Here is a 12,944-nt window from a genome sequence, read left to right on the forward strand (position 1 = left end):
CTTCTTCTTCTTCTTCTTCTTCTTCTTCTTCTTCTTAATTTTATGTGTATGAATACATACATACACATACATGTAGCTGTACAGATGGCCATGAGCCGTCATGTGTGTGGCTGCTGGGAATTGAACTCAGGACCTCTGCTGGCCCTGCTCACTCTGGCCCTGCTCCCTCCAGCATAATTCACTGTAGCTGTTTTCAGACGCACCAGAAGAGAGCATCAAATCTCATTCCGGGTGGTTGTGAGCCACCATGTGGTTGCTGGGATCCAAACTCAGGACCTTCAGAAGAGCAGTCAGGGCTCTTACCTGCTGAGCCATCTCAACAGCCCCACAGCAGCTTCTAAATGCCTTTATTACAGCAGCTGTGTACATACTAACAGCATGCAGATAGGATCATTTAGATAGAGTTCAACTTGTTTGTTTTTTTTGTTTAGCCTTTTGAGACAGGACCTTGTACTGTAGTTCAGTTTGGCCTCAACTTTTGATCCTCCTGCCTCAGCATCCCAAGTTCTAGGTTATCTCCAGTTAACCTGCAACTCAATTAACTAGTCTAGGATGGCCTTAAACTTTCGATCCTTACCTCTACTTCCCAGCTCTGGGTTTACAGGCTTGTGTCGCTGTGGCTGTTCTAGAGTAAGACTTTAGACAACCTTTGTGAATGGGTCATTACTCAGACTCTGTAGGTGTGTTACCTATGTGAACTCTTGCTTTTCTTCTTTCAGCTTCATTAGCACATGCTTCTCTAACCACTCTTAGTGCTTTTTATGTGTGGTGGTGTTTTTTTTGGTCCCAGAAGCTCTGGCTGAATCTCCCAGGCCTGGGGATGATCTCTTCTTTGGCTTGTGATTCAGCAGCAGATCACTAGCTGAAATCTACCCAATGTTTCAACCTCCTGTTGTCCTGAGCCACCAAAAGGTCATGACTCTCTGTTCTGTTGCTTTCTGTTTGCTTTTACCTTGTGACAAAGCAAAAGGCAACATTCAGCTTTCCTCTGTAATGTGATAGCTCATTCTTTCTTCGTTAAGGATGGTTCACATTCCACAGAACTACATGGCTTTCATTTGCCTGTGAAGACCCTTCACCATAGGGTGTTCCTTCTGACGTTTCTCAGATCGGTTATTTATTTCTAAGGCATTATGTCCTTTTCCCCCAAGTCATTGTAACTAAGTAAGGCAAAGAGTAATGTTTTGTGAAACTTCATAATAAGTAGTAAAATCAGTTGCATTTGTGCCTGGTGACATGTAGTTATTGTGAGTTTGAGGCTAGACTAAACTATGCAGTAACTTCCAGGATAGTCTGGGCTACATGAAAAGATAACCATTTCTTGTTGGTTGGTGGTTTTCTGTTTGCTTGTTTGTTTGTTTGTTTTTGAGACAATCCCAGGTAGCTCTGCTGACCTCCACGGTCCTATGTGGCAGGAGATAACCTTGAACTGTCATAACCTTGAACTGTCTCTGTTTCACAAGTTCTAGGAGTCCATGGCCACAAGACCTTGTCTCAAAAAAGAAACCAGAAATTTCCATACTTCTGAGGAACAATGCCTAATCATATGCTTAAATGGTTAAGAGAACTTAAATCTAAAATAAACTCTAGTGTTTCTTGTGGGGTTTTTTTTTTGTTGTTGTTGTTGTTTGTCTTTTTGAGACAGGGTTTCTCTGTGTAGCCCTGGCTGTCCTGGAACTCACTCTGTAGACCAGGCTGGCCTTGAATTCAGAAATCCGCCTGCCTCTGCCTCCCAAGTGCTGGGATTGAAGGCGTATACCACCACTGCCCAGCTTCTTGTGGTTTTTATGTATCGAAGATCAGTAAGACATAATATATTTAAAATGTAAAGTAAGTAAATAATTTTATTATATGAATTCAATCCATGCCACTTTCATAGTCAAGGCCCTGTTTTGTGTTGCTGGGGAAGGGAGCCTGGCAGCTTTGAATGCATGCCCTATGCTTCCAGCAGGGGTGGACCATCTCCTCGAACTTTTTTGCTTTTATTTCTACTGTAAAGTGTTACAGTAATCATAACTTCTACATGTGTACTAGAAAAGTCTGAAGGCAAATCTTTTCCTAGAAAGTTAATTGCTTTAGTTTAAGTAAAAGTTACACATTTCAGAGATAAGAATATTATAAAGGTTCCTTGTATTCTTTTGTTAGGAACAATGTGGAAATGGTCTCATGTTCCTGGATTACACATAAAATGCCAGGCTGCCTGGACATGTGTGGCGTGTGCAGCTGGGGAAGGAGGAAGGCTTTCCTGTGGTTTGAGAGTGAGCGCTCTGATCAGGCTTTATACCATACTTTTAGGGTATAAAGTGCAGCACAGCCAGGCCAGTGGGAAACTATGGGGAGTGGATTGCTAGAGTGAAGGAATGACTCATTTCCCCTCCAGCTCCTGGAAGTCAAAAACCTTCTTGCATCATCCGGAACACTTATGGCTCCCTAACTGCCTGGTGTCTTGTGTTTTACAGTTACACACTAAAGTGTCAAACACAGTCTGATTTTGGCAAAGTGACAATGCAGTTTGAACTAGAAGTGTGCCAGCTGCAGAGACCTGATGTGGTGGGCATCCGGAGACAGCGGCTGAAGGGTGATGCCTGGGTTTACAAGAGATTAGTGGAAGATATCTTGTCTGGTTGCAAGATGTGACTGATGGGCGGTGTCCGTCTGCCCCATGAATGTGGGTGTGGTGCTGCACACAAGAAGACCTCGAGATTGGTTTGATTTTGGGGCCCATTGGAACTACAAGCTCATTTAAATAGCCATCTTCAAGACCAATGTATTTTTGCTTTTTCAACAAAAATTTTTACTTTGTGGCTCAATCCAAGGCAACTCTCTGTCATTATCTATTCCTCTCTGTTTTAATCATGTGGCTTGGTATGTTAGTAACTTTTTTATATTCACTTCCATCAGGGAATGCCAGCTCTTCCTTGTGACTCATTTTGATGTACAATTTCTTTCTGAACTAAAACCATTTGTGAATATATCAAGCTCTTCTTTGTATCTGATTTTGATCCAAATAAAACCTCGAATGGCTTCCTGACTGTTAAGTAGAGACTATTTGGAGTGTGTTTTATCTGTTATCAAATATGCCTTGGGCAGAAAAACAGATAAGAATTCATTTGCATAATTTTTTCCTGTCTCTGATTTAAGTAGGATTTATTGAGATCGTTAACTAAGTCACAGCTGTGGTTACCAGAGTTAAACAACACATTTAATATGTGAAATAAAAGCGTATTGACTTCAGTAAGTATGTCCAGTCAACAATGATAAGTATCCAAACTGCAGGCCCCATGAAATGTTACTTTATGGTAATCTCTCTAAGTCTCAACGATGGCCCCAAATTTGTATTTTTATTTCATTTTATTGGCCTCTAAAGGCCAGACCTCAAGTTACATTTGTATGGATTTTACCAATTAAACTAGTTGGAGAAAAAAAATAGCACTGTTTCTGGTCAGTAGCAAGGGGGTGTTTGTCATTCATTTATTCAATAAACATTTACTGAGTGCTTACACGGGTTTGCTTCTGGAGCTGAAGCTGGTGCTGTCTAGCAAACCAGGGAGGTCAGAGTCTGTCATGAGGGCCAGATATTTTTGTATTCACACATGATCTGAAGGTAGGAATGATGTCTTGGGAAAAATAGCATTTATTCTTGACAGATCCACAGGGAAACATTAGAATGGAAGTGGGAAGTGTGATGTTCTTAACAGAATATACGTGAAGGCAAAGCATTTTCAGGAGTAGCTGAATAGAAAGTTTAAAGGGAAATGACGTTAAGTATTGAGAGAAAATAGTGGAGAACTGGAAAGTTAGCCATGAATAAAACCTGGAGGAACTGAACGCCCACCTCACTGAAGAGAGTACCGTACTTGGGTAAGGGAAGCCGATGGAGGATCTAGCTTACACTTTGTAGTGACAGCTTTATTGACATGTAAGTCACACACTACAGGTGCCACCTTTTAAAATATAACTAAGAGGTTTTTAAAAAGCATATTCATGGGACATGACTCAGCAGGTGAAGGTGCTTGCCGCCAAGCGTGCCTAGAAGCCACGTGGTGGAGAGAACTGATCCCAAAGCTGCTCTCTGGCTTCTCCACGCATGCCATGCATGCTCCTCTTCCCCACTCCTCTCCCATGACAAAGTAAGTGTGAAGAAACTCTATTAAAAAATAAATAAGGGGGTTGAAGAGATGACTCAGTGGTTAAGAGCACCGACTGCTCTTCAAGAGGTCCTGAGTTCAATTCCCAGCAACCACATGGTGGCTCACGACCATCTGTAATGGGATCCAATGCCCTCTCTTGGTGCATCTGAAGACAGTGACAGTGTACTCACATACATGAAATAAGGAAATCTTTTTAAAAAAATCTTAAAAAAAAAAAAAATGACTGGGGTATGGCACCCAAGAGTGAGAACCAGAGTTGGGATTCCCAGAACCCTTGCAAATGTCTACCTGGAATTCTAGCTTCAGAAGGTGGAGATGGAATTCTCCAGAACAAGGTGCAAAGTCTAAAGTTGACGGAGAGACCTTGCTCAATGAATATGGCCGAAGAATAATGAAAGATGATTGCTAGTACCAACATCAGACTCTGATATGCACACATGCACACATATAAAAATAGGAAAAACTCAAAGCTTATTCATAGTTCTGCCAGCATCACCACAATCTGATTTCCTAACAGAAACCACCACTGCAGACTTGCTCTCCATTCCCCCACCCCCACCCCCATCCCTGATGGGCACGGATCCACTTTCTGTCTTTTCTGAGTACCTACTCTGCATAATTGATATAAACATGCTCCATTTTCACTCTTGCTTTGACAAATACCACAACCCAAAAGCAACTTAGGGATGCTTCGGATTACAGTGCATCACTGAGGGAAATCAGGGCAGGAACTCAAAGGCAGAAATCATGAGGAAACACTATTTGCTGGCTTTCTTACAGACCCGTGTTTACTGTCTTTAAGTTATTTTTTAAAATTATTTATATGTGTGTGCCTATGTGCGGACTTGTGGATGTTAGTGCAGGTGTCCTTGGATGTTAGAAGAGGGCATTGAGCCGGGCGGTGGTGGCACACGTCTTTAATCCCAGCACTTGGAAGGCAGAGGCAGGAGGATTTCTAAGTTTGAGGCCAGCCTGGTCTACAGAGTGAGTTCCAGGACAGCCAGGGCTATACAGAGAAACCCTGTCTCAAAAATACCAAAAAAAAAGAAAAAAGAAAAAAAGAAGAAGAGGGCATTGAATTCCTTAGAAATGGGCTTATGGGCAGTTGTGAGCCTCCTGACATAGGTGCTGGAAATTGAGGTTGGGTCCTCTGCAAGAACATGTGCTCTTAAGCCATCTCTTCAGCCCATTAGCTTTCTTATATGGCTCAGAACCATCTGCGTGAGGAATGGTGCTGCCCATGGTGGGCTGGGCCCTCCTATGTCTATTAATGATTAACGCAATCCCTCACAGAACTGTCCACAGGCCATTCTGATCTAGGTGATTGTTCAGGCTAGGCTCTCAGATAATTCTAAGCTGTGTCAGGTTGGCAAAGCTATCCAGGACAAAAGAGGGCTTGAGAGTTGGCTCAGTGGTTAAGAGCACTTGCTGCTCAATCGGGAGGACTGGGGTTCAGATCTCCACACCCACGGCGGCCAGCTCATAGACCCCTGTGGCTCCACCTCTAAGGAGCGTCTCAGCAGGCACCTGCACATAGAACATATGTATACACAGAAATATTTTTTTTTAAAAAAAGAAAGCAAAGCTAATTAGGGCAAAATGGGATCACGTGTTACTTTCAGGATCTACTTTCTTAATATTTTCAAGATTTATTATGATACCTGCATTAGTACTTCATCCTAACTCATAGCTGAATAATACTCCATCATTGTTTTCAAGAATGATAAACACGGCGGGTGGTGGTGGCACACGCCTTTAATCCTAGCACTTGGGAGGCAGAGGCAGGCGGATTTCTGAGTTCGAGGCCAGCCTGGTCTACAGAATGAGTATCAGGACAGCCAGGGCTACACAGAAAAACCCTGTCTCGGGGGAAAAATAAAAAAAGAAGAATGATAAACACTTTATAAACTCCTAGGCTATCTTACCAGCACCCTAGTCTGTGTTTTTTGTTTGTTAGCTTGTTTAGCATTTTTATGTCTGTGGGTTTCCTAACTTGATGGTTAATTTTGAGGAGAAAAAATTATAATTTTCTGAAGCTTTTGGAAAGCATAAGACAGCGAAGGCATAATACAGTGTTCACCCTTCTACCTCTGTGGGGAGTGGCATTGTCTAGAAAGCGAATCTCGGGATTATGTTTACCAAAACCCACAGTAAATTCATATAATGTAAACCCTCATATGTTGGTATCTCACTTGGGGATTTTGAGAAGAGAGTTTTGAGGCACACGAAGCAGAGATCAACCAGGGGAACATAGAAACCACCAGATCTTGAGCACAACAGGGTCTTTACCCATGAGGCTTCCAAGTCAAAGAACAAGTCGCAGAAAGAGAACATCAGTTCAGGCAGTCTTCCAGTAGCCTCAGCCGGGGAAGCTGAGGCAGTTTGCTGGAGCTTTTATCAGCTTCGTAGTCTCCCTGTCGGCATTTTTATATCGTGGGACAAACAACAGGATAAACAATGGAGTATTACTCAGCTGTGAATGAAGATGAAGTACTAATGCAGGCATCATGATAAATCTTGAAAAACGTTAAGGAACAATGGTTTACTTTTTCACTCTTGGGCTGTTTTGTTGACCTCTTCCCTCCCTGTCATAGTGTTAGGGGAGACCAGCGCATCCCTCCACAAGGAGCTCTGGGGGACACCTCGATACAAACATACTTGGACCTGAAATGGGAGCAGGCAAAGCAGGATCTTGTTATGTAGCCTAGCCTGGACTTGAACTCAAGATTCCCCTGCTTCAGCTTCTGGGATATTGGGATTGTAACTGTACACTACTATGTCCAGTACACTACTGTATATATTTGTGAGGGGGAAGGCAGTGCAGAGGTATGTGCACATGAGTATAATAGGTACTTGCAGATGCCAAAAGAAGGCTAAGAATCCCTGGAGCTGGAGTTACAGGTGGTTGTGAGCCACCTGATGTGGGTGCTGGGAACCAAGCATTGTCCTCTGGAAGAGTAGTAAGTATGTGCCCTAACATTGAACTGTCTCTCCAGCCCCAGATAAAACAGTCAGATAATTGTAATCTTGGACTTTTAACTGGATTTCCTCTTAAAAATCCAGCTTGGGGGCATCAGGTTTATTGAGATATAATTGATATAGAACAGAATTACCCTTCTTACTTACATGGTCTGAGAAGTTCATGTAGTCATGAAACTATCACTGTAGCCAAAATTAAAACATTTCCATTATCCCAAGGAGTTGTATCGTGCTGTGTTGTCAGTCTCTGCTCATGCCACCGCCTCCTGTCTCTTGTCAGATCTTGTCTGATTTCACATCTTCTTTTAAAGATAGTGTCATGTGTATCCCATTCAAGGTGCATGCACAGTAGCATCTGAACTCTAACCCAGCTCCGTTTTTGTGTATTTGAGACAGGGTCTTTGTTTTAGACCCAGCTAGCCTGGTACTTGCTGATTTCAGTCTCCTGAGCGCTAGGGTGGCAGAGATCCTCCTCCCTCCCCCATATGTCATCACCACAGCTGATTTCCAGCTCAGAAGTTCTGTGTATGAAGAGTGTTACACAGTCATTTATCATGCAGAATATCTGGAGTGTGGCTTCTTTCACTTAACATCTTTCTGAGATTTGTTCATGTCGTTGTCTATATTAGTAACTCATTTTTATTGTTGAGTAATGTTTGTCAGTGCATCCTAGTCTAAAAAGCTAAAGTACTCCAAAATGGTGTGTGTGTGTGCGCGTGCGTGCGTGCGTGCGTGCGTGCGTGCGTGCGTGTGTGTGTGTGTGTGTGTGTGTGTGTGTGTGTGTCCAGCTCCTTGGTTTTATTCCTCTAGAGAACGCTGACAAATATATTTAGGTAAGTTTCTATCTACTTTATCTATCTATCTATCTTTCTTTCTTTCTCTTTTTCTTTCTTCCTTTCTTTCTCTCTCTTTTTCTTTCTAGTGACTTTCCTAAATTTACATATTCTAGTAGCTTTTTGAGATAGATTTGTAAGTGTTTTCTGTGCATGTAACTATGTCATTTGTGGACACAGGCATCTTTTGCCTTTTCAAATCTGCATGCTCCTTTTCCATGTCTTATCATATCATTTGGGCTAGGACCTCCAGCTGTGATGGTTAGTATTAAATATCAACTGGACAGAATATAGAATTGCCAGGAGATGGGCCTTGGCCTGGCCTGTGGGGTATTGTCTTGATTGCATTAATCGATGTGGGAAGACACCCCCCTTAAATGTGGGTGGCACTGTTTCTTGGGCTGGGTCCTGAACTGGGTGAAAATGGGGTGGGCTGAGTTATCGTTCTCTGCTTCGTGCCTGTGGATCCAGGGTGATCAGGTATGTCCCTGCAATGACGGACTGTTAGCTCAGCCAGCATAAACCCTTTCCCTCTACGTTTATCACAGTGACAGGAAAAGAGACTAAGACACCAGGATACTGTTGTAATAAATGTGACTTTAAGAGAGATAACATTCTGCATATACTGAGGGAGTGGTATGGTTTTTCTCTTAGATTGGAGCTTGCAAATTAGAACAATTTTACTTAAGACTTTTTGCACACAATGTAAGGGACAGTGGCAGGAACAAAAGTACTTCTTGCTACAGTTTTTGAAATTCAACCTAGGGTCTTTCACTATAAGCAAGCACCACCACTGAACTATATCCCCAGCCTTGAGGATTTCCTTCTTCCCTCCATCCCTCCCTCCCTTTCTCCTTCCCTCTTTCCCTCCTTCCTTCCCTCCCTCCCTCCCTCCCTTTCTCCTTCCCTCTCTCCCTCCTCTCCCTCTCTCCTTCCCTCTCTCCCTCTCTCCCTCCTTCTCTCCCTCTCTCCTTCCCTCTCTCCCTCTTTCCTTCCCTCTCTCCCTTTCTCCCTCCTTCTCTTCCCTCTCTCCTTCCCTCTCTTCCTCTCTCCTTCCCTCTTACAACCCCTAAGACAGAGTCTCACACAATGCAGCCCCGGCTTTGTAGATCAGTATCCTGCATCTTCCTCATGAGTGCTGGGATGAGAGGCTGTGCCTTACTCCCATCAAGAACTTACTTTTAATACAATTACTAACATAGTCAGATGTATAACTATCATTTTACTATTCAATTTCCCCTTTTATACTCACCATTGCCTTCATTTCACTGTGGTATTATTTGCTACCTATTATTATACAGTTGTTAACTCTTTTTAAAGATCTGTTTTTTGTGTATGGGTGTTTTGCCTGCATGTATGTTTGTGTACCACATGCATGCTTTGTGTCCTGAGAGGCTGGAAGAGGCATTAGACCCTCTGGAACTGGAGTTACAGGTGTTTGTGAACTACCATGTAGGTGCTGGGAACTGAACCCAGGGGTCTGGGGTCCTCGGCAAGAGCAGGTAGTGCTCTTAACCCCTGAGCCATCTCTCCAGCCCTATTAACTCTCCTTTTAGTGAGTACACCAGATTAGTGTATGAAGACCTAATTATTTAATTATGTTTCTCCCTGTGGTGGTTTGAAAGTAAATGGTCACCATGGGCCCACAGGGAATGGCACTATTAGCAGATATGGCCTTGTTGGAGTAGAGCTTTAATGCCACACCCACTCCAATGGAGTCTGCATGACAGCAGTCCCTGAGGCAAACAGTTTCAAGGAAGCTAGTCTCCTGGAGACCTTTGGTGTTCCCAACCGTGGAAGTGGTCCAGATTTGTCCTTGTGATAGTCGATGGAGGGTCTCACGTACTTTCTTTCTGTATCATTTTATTATTAAGTATAAAGGTGCCCTCATAGAATGATTTGACTAATTGTTAAGCTAAATTGGACGTTGTTTTCTGGCCTTCATCAGTGTTCCAACATCCTAGTCTATGCCTAGCCAAACATGGGCTTGGAATTTCATAAAGAATGTTACCCATTCAGACTAATTGCCTCCAGTATAGTTAGAGAGATAGTGAAGGAGGTGGGGCATTGGAGTTTACTGAATAAGAGTTAATTATCCCAGGGCAAGTTCAACTAAGAATCCTCATTAAAGTCATGTATGGCAGACCACAATAGAATTGCAGCTGAGCCACTCCCAAGAATTAGATTATTGTATTGTTCTTGGTAAAGTTAGCAACAATGGGACCCCTGGGGCATACTTCTGCTAGCCCAGAGGATTAGCATAGTTGGGTGTTTACTAAGGATTGGCTGGGTCTGCACTGAGAAACCAAAGTGTAGGTGACTGTTCCCAGACATCGCTGCCAAGCTGGGCACCAGGGAGACAGCTGAGACGGACCCCAAGACCATGCAGGACATCACTTTGGTGGTGGAGACGCTCTTGCAGCAGATGCAAGACAAGTTTCAGATCATGTCAGACCAGATCATCGGAAGGATAGATGACATGAGCAGTCGAATCGACGATCTGGAGAACGTTGCTGAACTCATGACCCAGGCTGCAGTGGAAGAACTGGACCCTGAGAACAAGATGCCCACTGCCCAGAAGAGTTGAAGGCTGCTGGTACTTCACCCTGAATCCAGAACATCGTCCTTTTCCCGAGCCAAGACAAAACCAAGGGGCTTTCTGCAACTAACGCCTATATGTGGACAGGTTTATAAAATGTACATTCATATCACAGCCTGCATAGCCTAGAGTACCCCTACCCCCATTCCTCAAGCTTGGTATCGTCACATCCTTGGTCAGTTCTATTAATTATCAAACACTAAAAGTTTGGTGGTTTCTGGGGAAAAAAAAAAGAATTGGCTGGTAGTGGGCTATACAATAGACTAGAATGGAAACTATTTATACCTGACTTCTAAGATTAAGCTGACCTTAGATAAGGCTGACTTTCCTTCTGTTGTAACCACTGCTTAGTTCCTGTCAATTTACATGTATATACTTTTCTATAGAACCATTGTGCTTCAGATGACCTCGATGTACCTTGACTGTTGTGCTGGCTGACTCTTCTTTTTCTTTTGTAATTACCATAAAAATCTGACGCTTACTTTGAGAAATTACACTCAGATTCAACACTCTCTTGTGTCCGTGTCTGTGTGTCAATTCGCCGACTCCTTGCCCGCCTGATTACCAGGACCTTGATTCTCCCCGGGTTGAGGGACCATGACTGGGTTGGCACGTGGCACTTTAAGGTCTCAGATACTCAAGCCATACATCCCAGATGCATCTGCCACAATGATAAGGGACTAAACCTCTGAATTATAAGCCCACCTTGCCCCGATTAGACATTTTCCTTTATAAGAGTTGCCATGGTCATGGTGTCTCTTCACAGCAGTCAAATCCTGAGTAAGACCCTCCCTCTCGTCATTTGCCTTATTTGTGGTGTCTACATCTTAAGCTCAAGATGCCTGTTACTTTGTTTCCTAGCTTTCTGTTTCCGTAACATCTACCCTTTCCATTGCTCTTTGTTCCTGCACTTCATGGTTCAGCTATTGTCATTGTGGCTTTTGACCTCTGCATGAAGTGTTCTTCTTGTTGATTTTAGGGCAGCTTTTCCAAGATAAATTCTTCTATTTTCTGTTTATCTGAAGTCATCTTTACCTTGTATGCATTTTTTTAAAAAACTTATTTATTTATTAGGTATACTGGCATGTACACTTGCACATCAGAAGAGGGCATCAGATCCCATTACAGATGGTTGTGAGCCACCATGTGGGTACTGGAAATTGAACTCAGGACCTTTGGAAGAGCAGCCAGGGCTCTTAACCTCTGAGCCATCTCTCCAGCCCCTCTTGTACACATTTTTAAAGCTTTCCCCACTAGTATAGAATTCTAAATGGGTACAGTTGCTTCTCTGTTATCCATATTTTAACAGTGTGGATCCTATTGTCACTTGCCTCCTAGAATTAATTTTTGAGAGACATTAGCATCTGTCTTACCGCTTCCTTGAAGGATGCTGCTTGTTGCATTTCTCAACCTGCTGTCTTTAAAACTTTTTTTTTTAAAGTAGGGTGATGATGTAATTGTCTTGTTTTGTTTTTTTCTTGAAATTTATGTTGTCTGGGCTTTGTTGGAATTTTCTGCTACCTTTTATTAGTTTAATTTTTTTTTTTTAGGTGTTACTTTTTTAAATGCTGCCTTTCCTTCTCTCCCTCTCCCCGCCCCCCTTTCATTCTGAGTCAACCCAGAGCCATGTGCATGGTAGGCTAATGCCAGGTCAGAGCTCGACCCTCATCTCCTGGGACTCCAGTCACATGTAAGTTACACCTTTCACTGTCTTACATCTTTCCTATTCTTTTGTGCTTTTTGCTGGTTTTCTCTGTGCACCTTACTTGGCTGGCCTGTCTTCCTATTCATTCATTTTGTCGTCTTTTATGTCTAAATTGTAGAGCCAGTCCCACAACTCACAGAGAAAGCCACACTCCCAGGTGATTTAAGAAGCCCAGGATACCAGGATCCCAGAATCACAAGATCACAGAGTCAGCTTGATTCTGAGGAGTTCTGACACAACCAGGATCACAGGAAGGCAGGCTCCAGTCAGATTTAGCAAGGGCAGGTAGCACTAGAGTTAACCAGATGCTGGGGGCAAGCATAAGAAAATAAACAACACAAACCAAGGTCACTTGCCATCATCAGAACCCAATTCTCCCACCATAGCAAGTCCTGGACACACCATTACACCGGAAATGCAAGATTCAAATATAAAATCACTTATCATGATGATGATACAGGACCTTAAGAAAGACATAAATAGCACGCTCAAAGAAGTACAGGAGAACACAGGTAAAGAGCTAGAAGCTCTTAAAGAGGAAATACAAAAATCCCTTAAAGAACTACAGGAAAACACAATCAAACAGGTGAAAGAAATAAGCAAAACCACCCAGAACCTAAAAATGGAAATAGAAACAATAAAGAAATCAGAAAGAGAGACAACCCTAGAGATACAAA

General features: G+C 42.9%; 1 protein-coding gene and 1 pseudogene across 2 annotated transcripts in view; both read left to right on the plus strand.

Moving 5' to 3' along the window:
• The window catches only part of Melk (maternal embryonic leucine zipper kinase), a 91,643-nt gene that overhangs the window by 61,015 nt on the left and 17,684 nt on the right, over window positions 1-12,944 (plus strand). Inside the window, exon 18 of one of the 2 annotated variants that reach the window (XM_031377266.1) lies at window positions 2,460-3,045. The exons of the other annotated variant lie outside the window; for it this stretch is intronic. Coding sequence (XP_031233126.1) covers window positions 2,460-2,637 — 178 coding nt within the window. The 3' untranslated portion in view covers window positions 2,638-3,045. Of the gene's footprint in view, window positions 1-2,459; window positions 3,046-12,944 lie in introns of those variants that run through there. 2 annotated transcript variants of the gene reach the window in all.
• Window positions 8,457-10,565, plus strand: LOC116095211 (annotated as a pseudogene).

The sequence above is a fragment of the Mastomys coucha genome, unplaced genomic scaffold (assembly GCF_008632895.1).
Source record: "Mastomys coucha isolate ucsf_1 unplaced genomic scaffold, UCSF_Mcou_1 pScaffold18, whole genome shotgun sequence".
NCBI classification, from domain to species: Eukaryota; Metazoa; Chordata; class Mammalia; order Rodentia; family Muridae; genus Mastomys; species Mastomys coucha.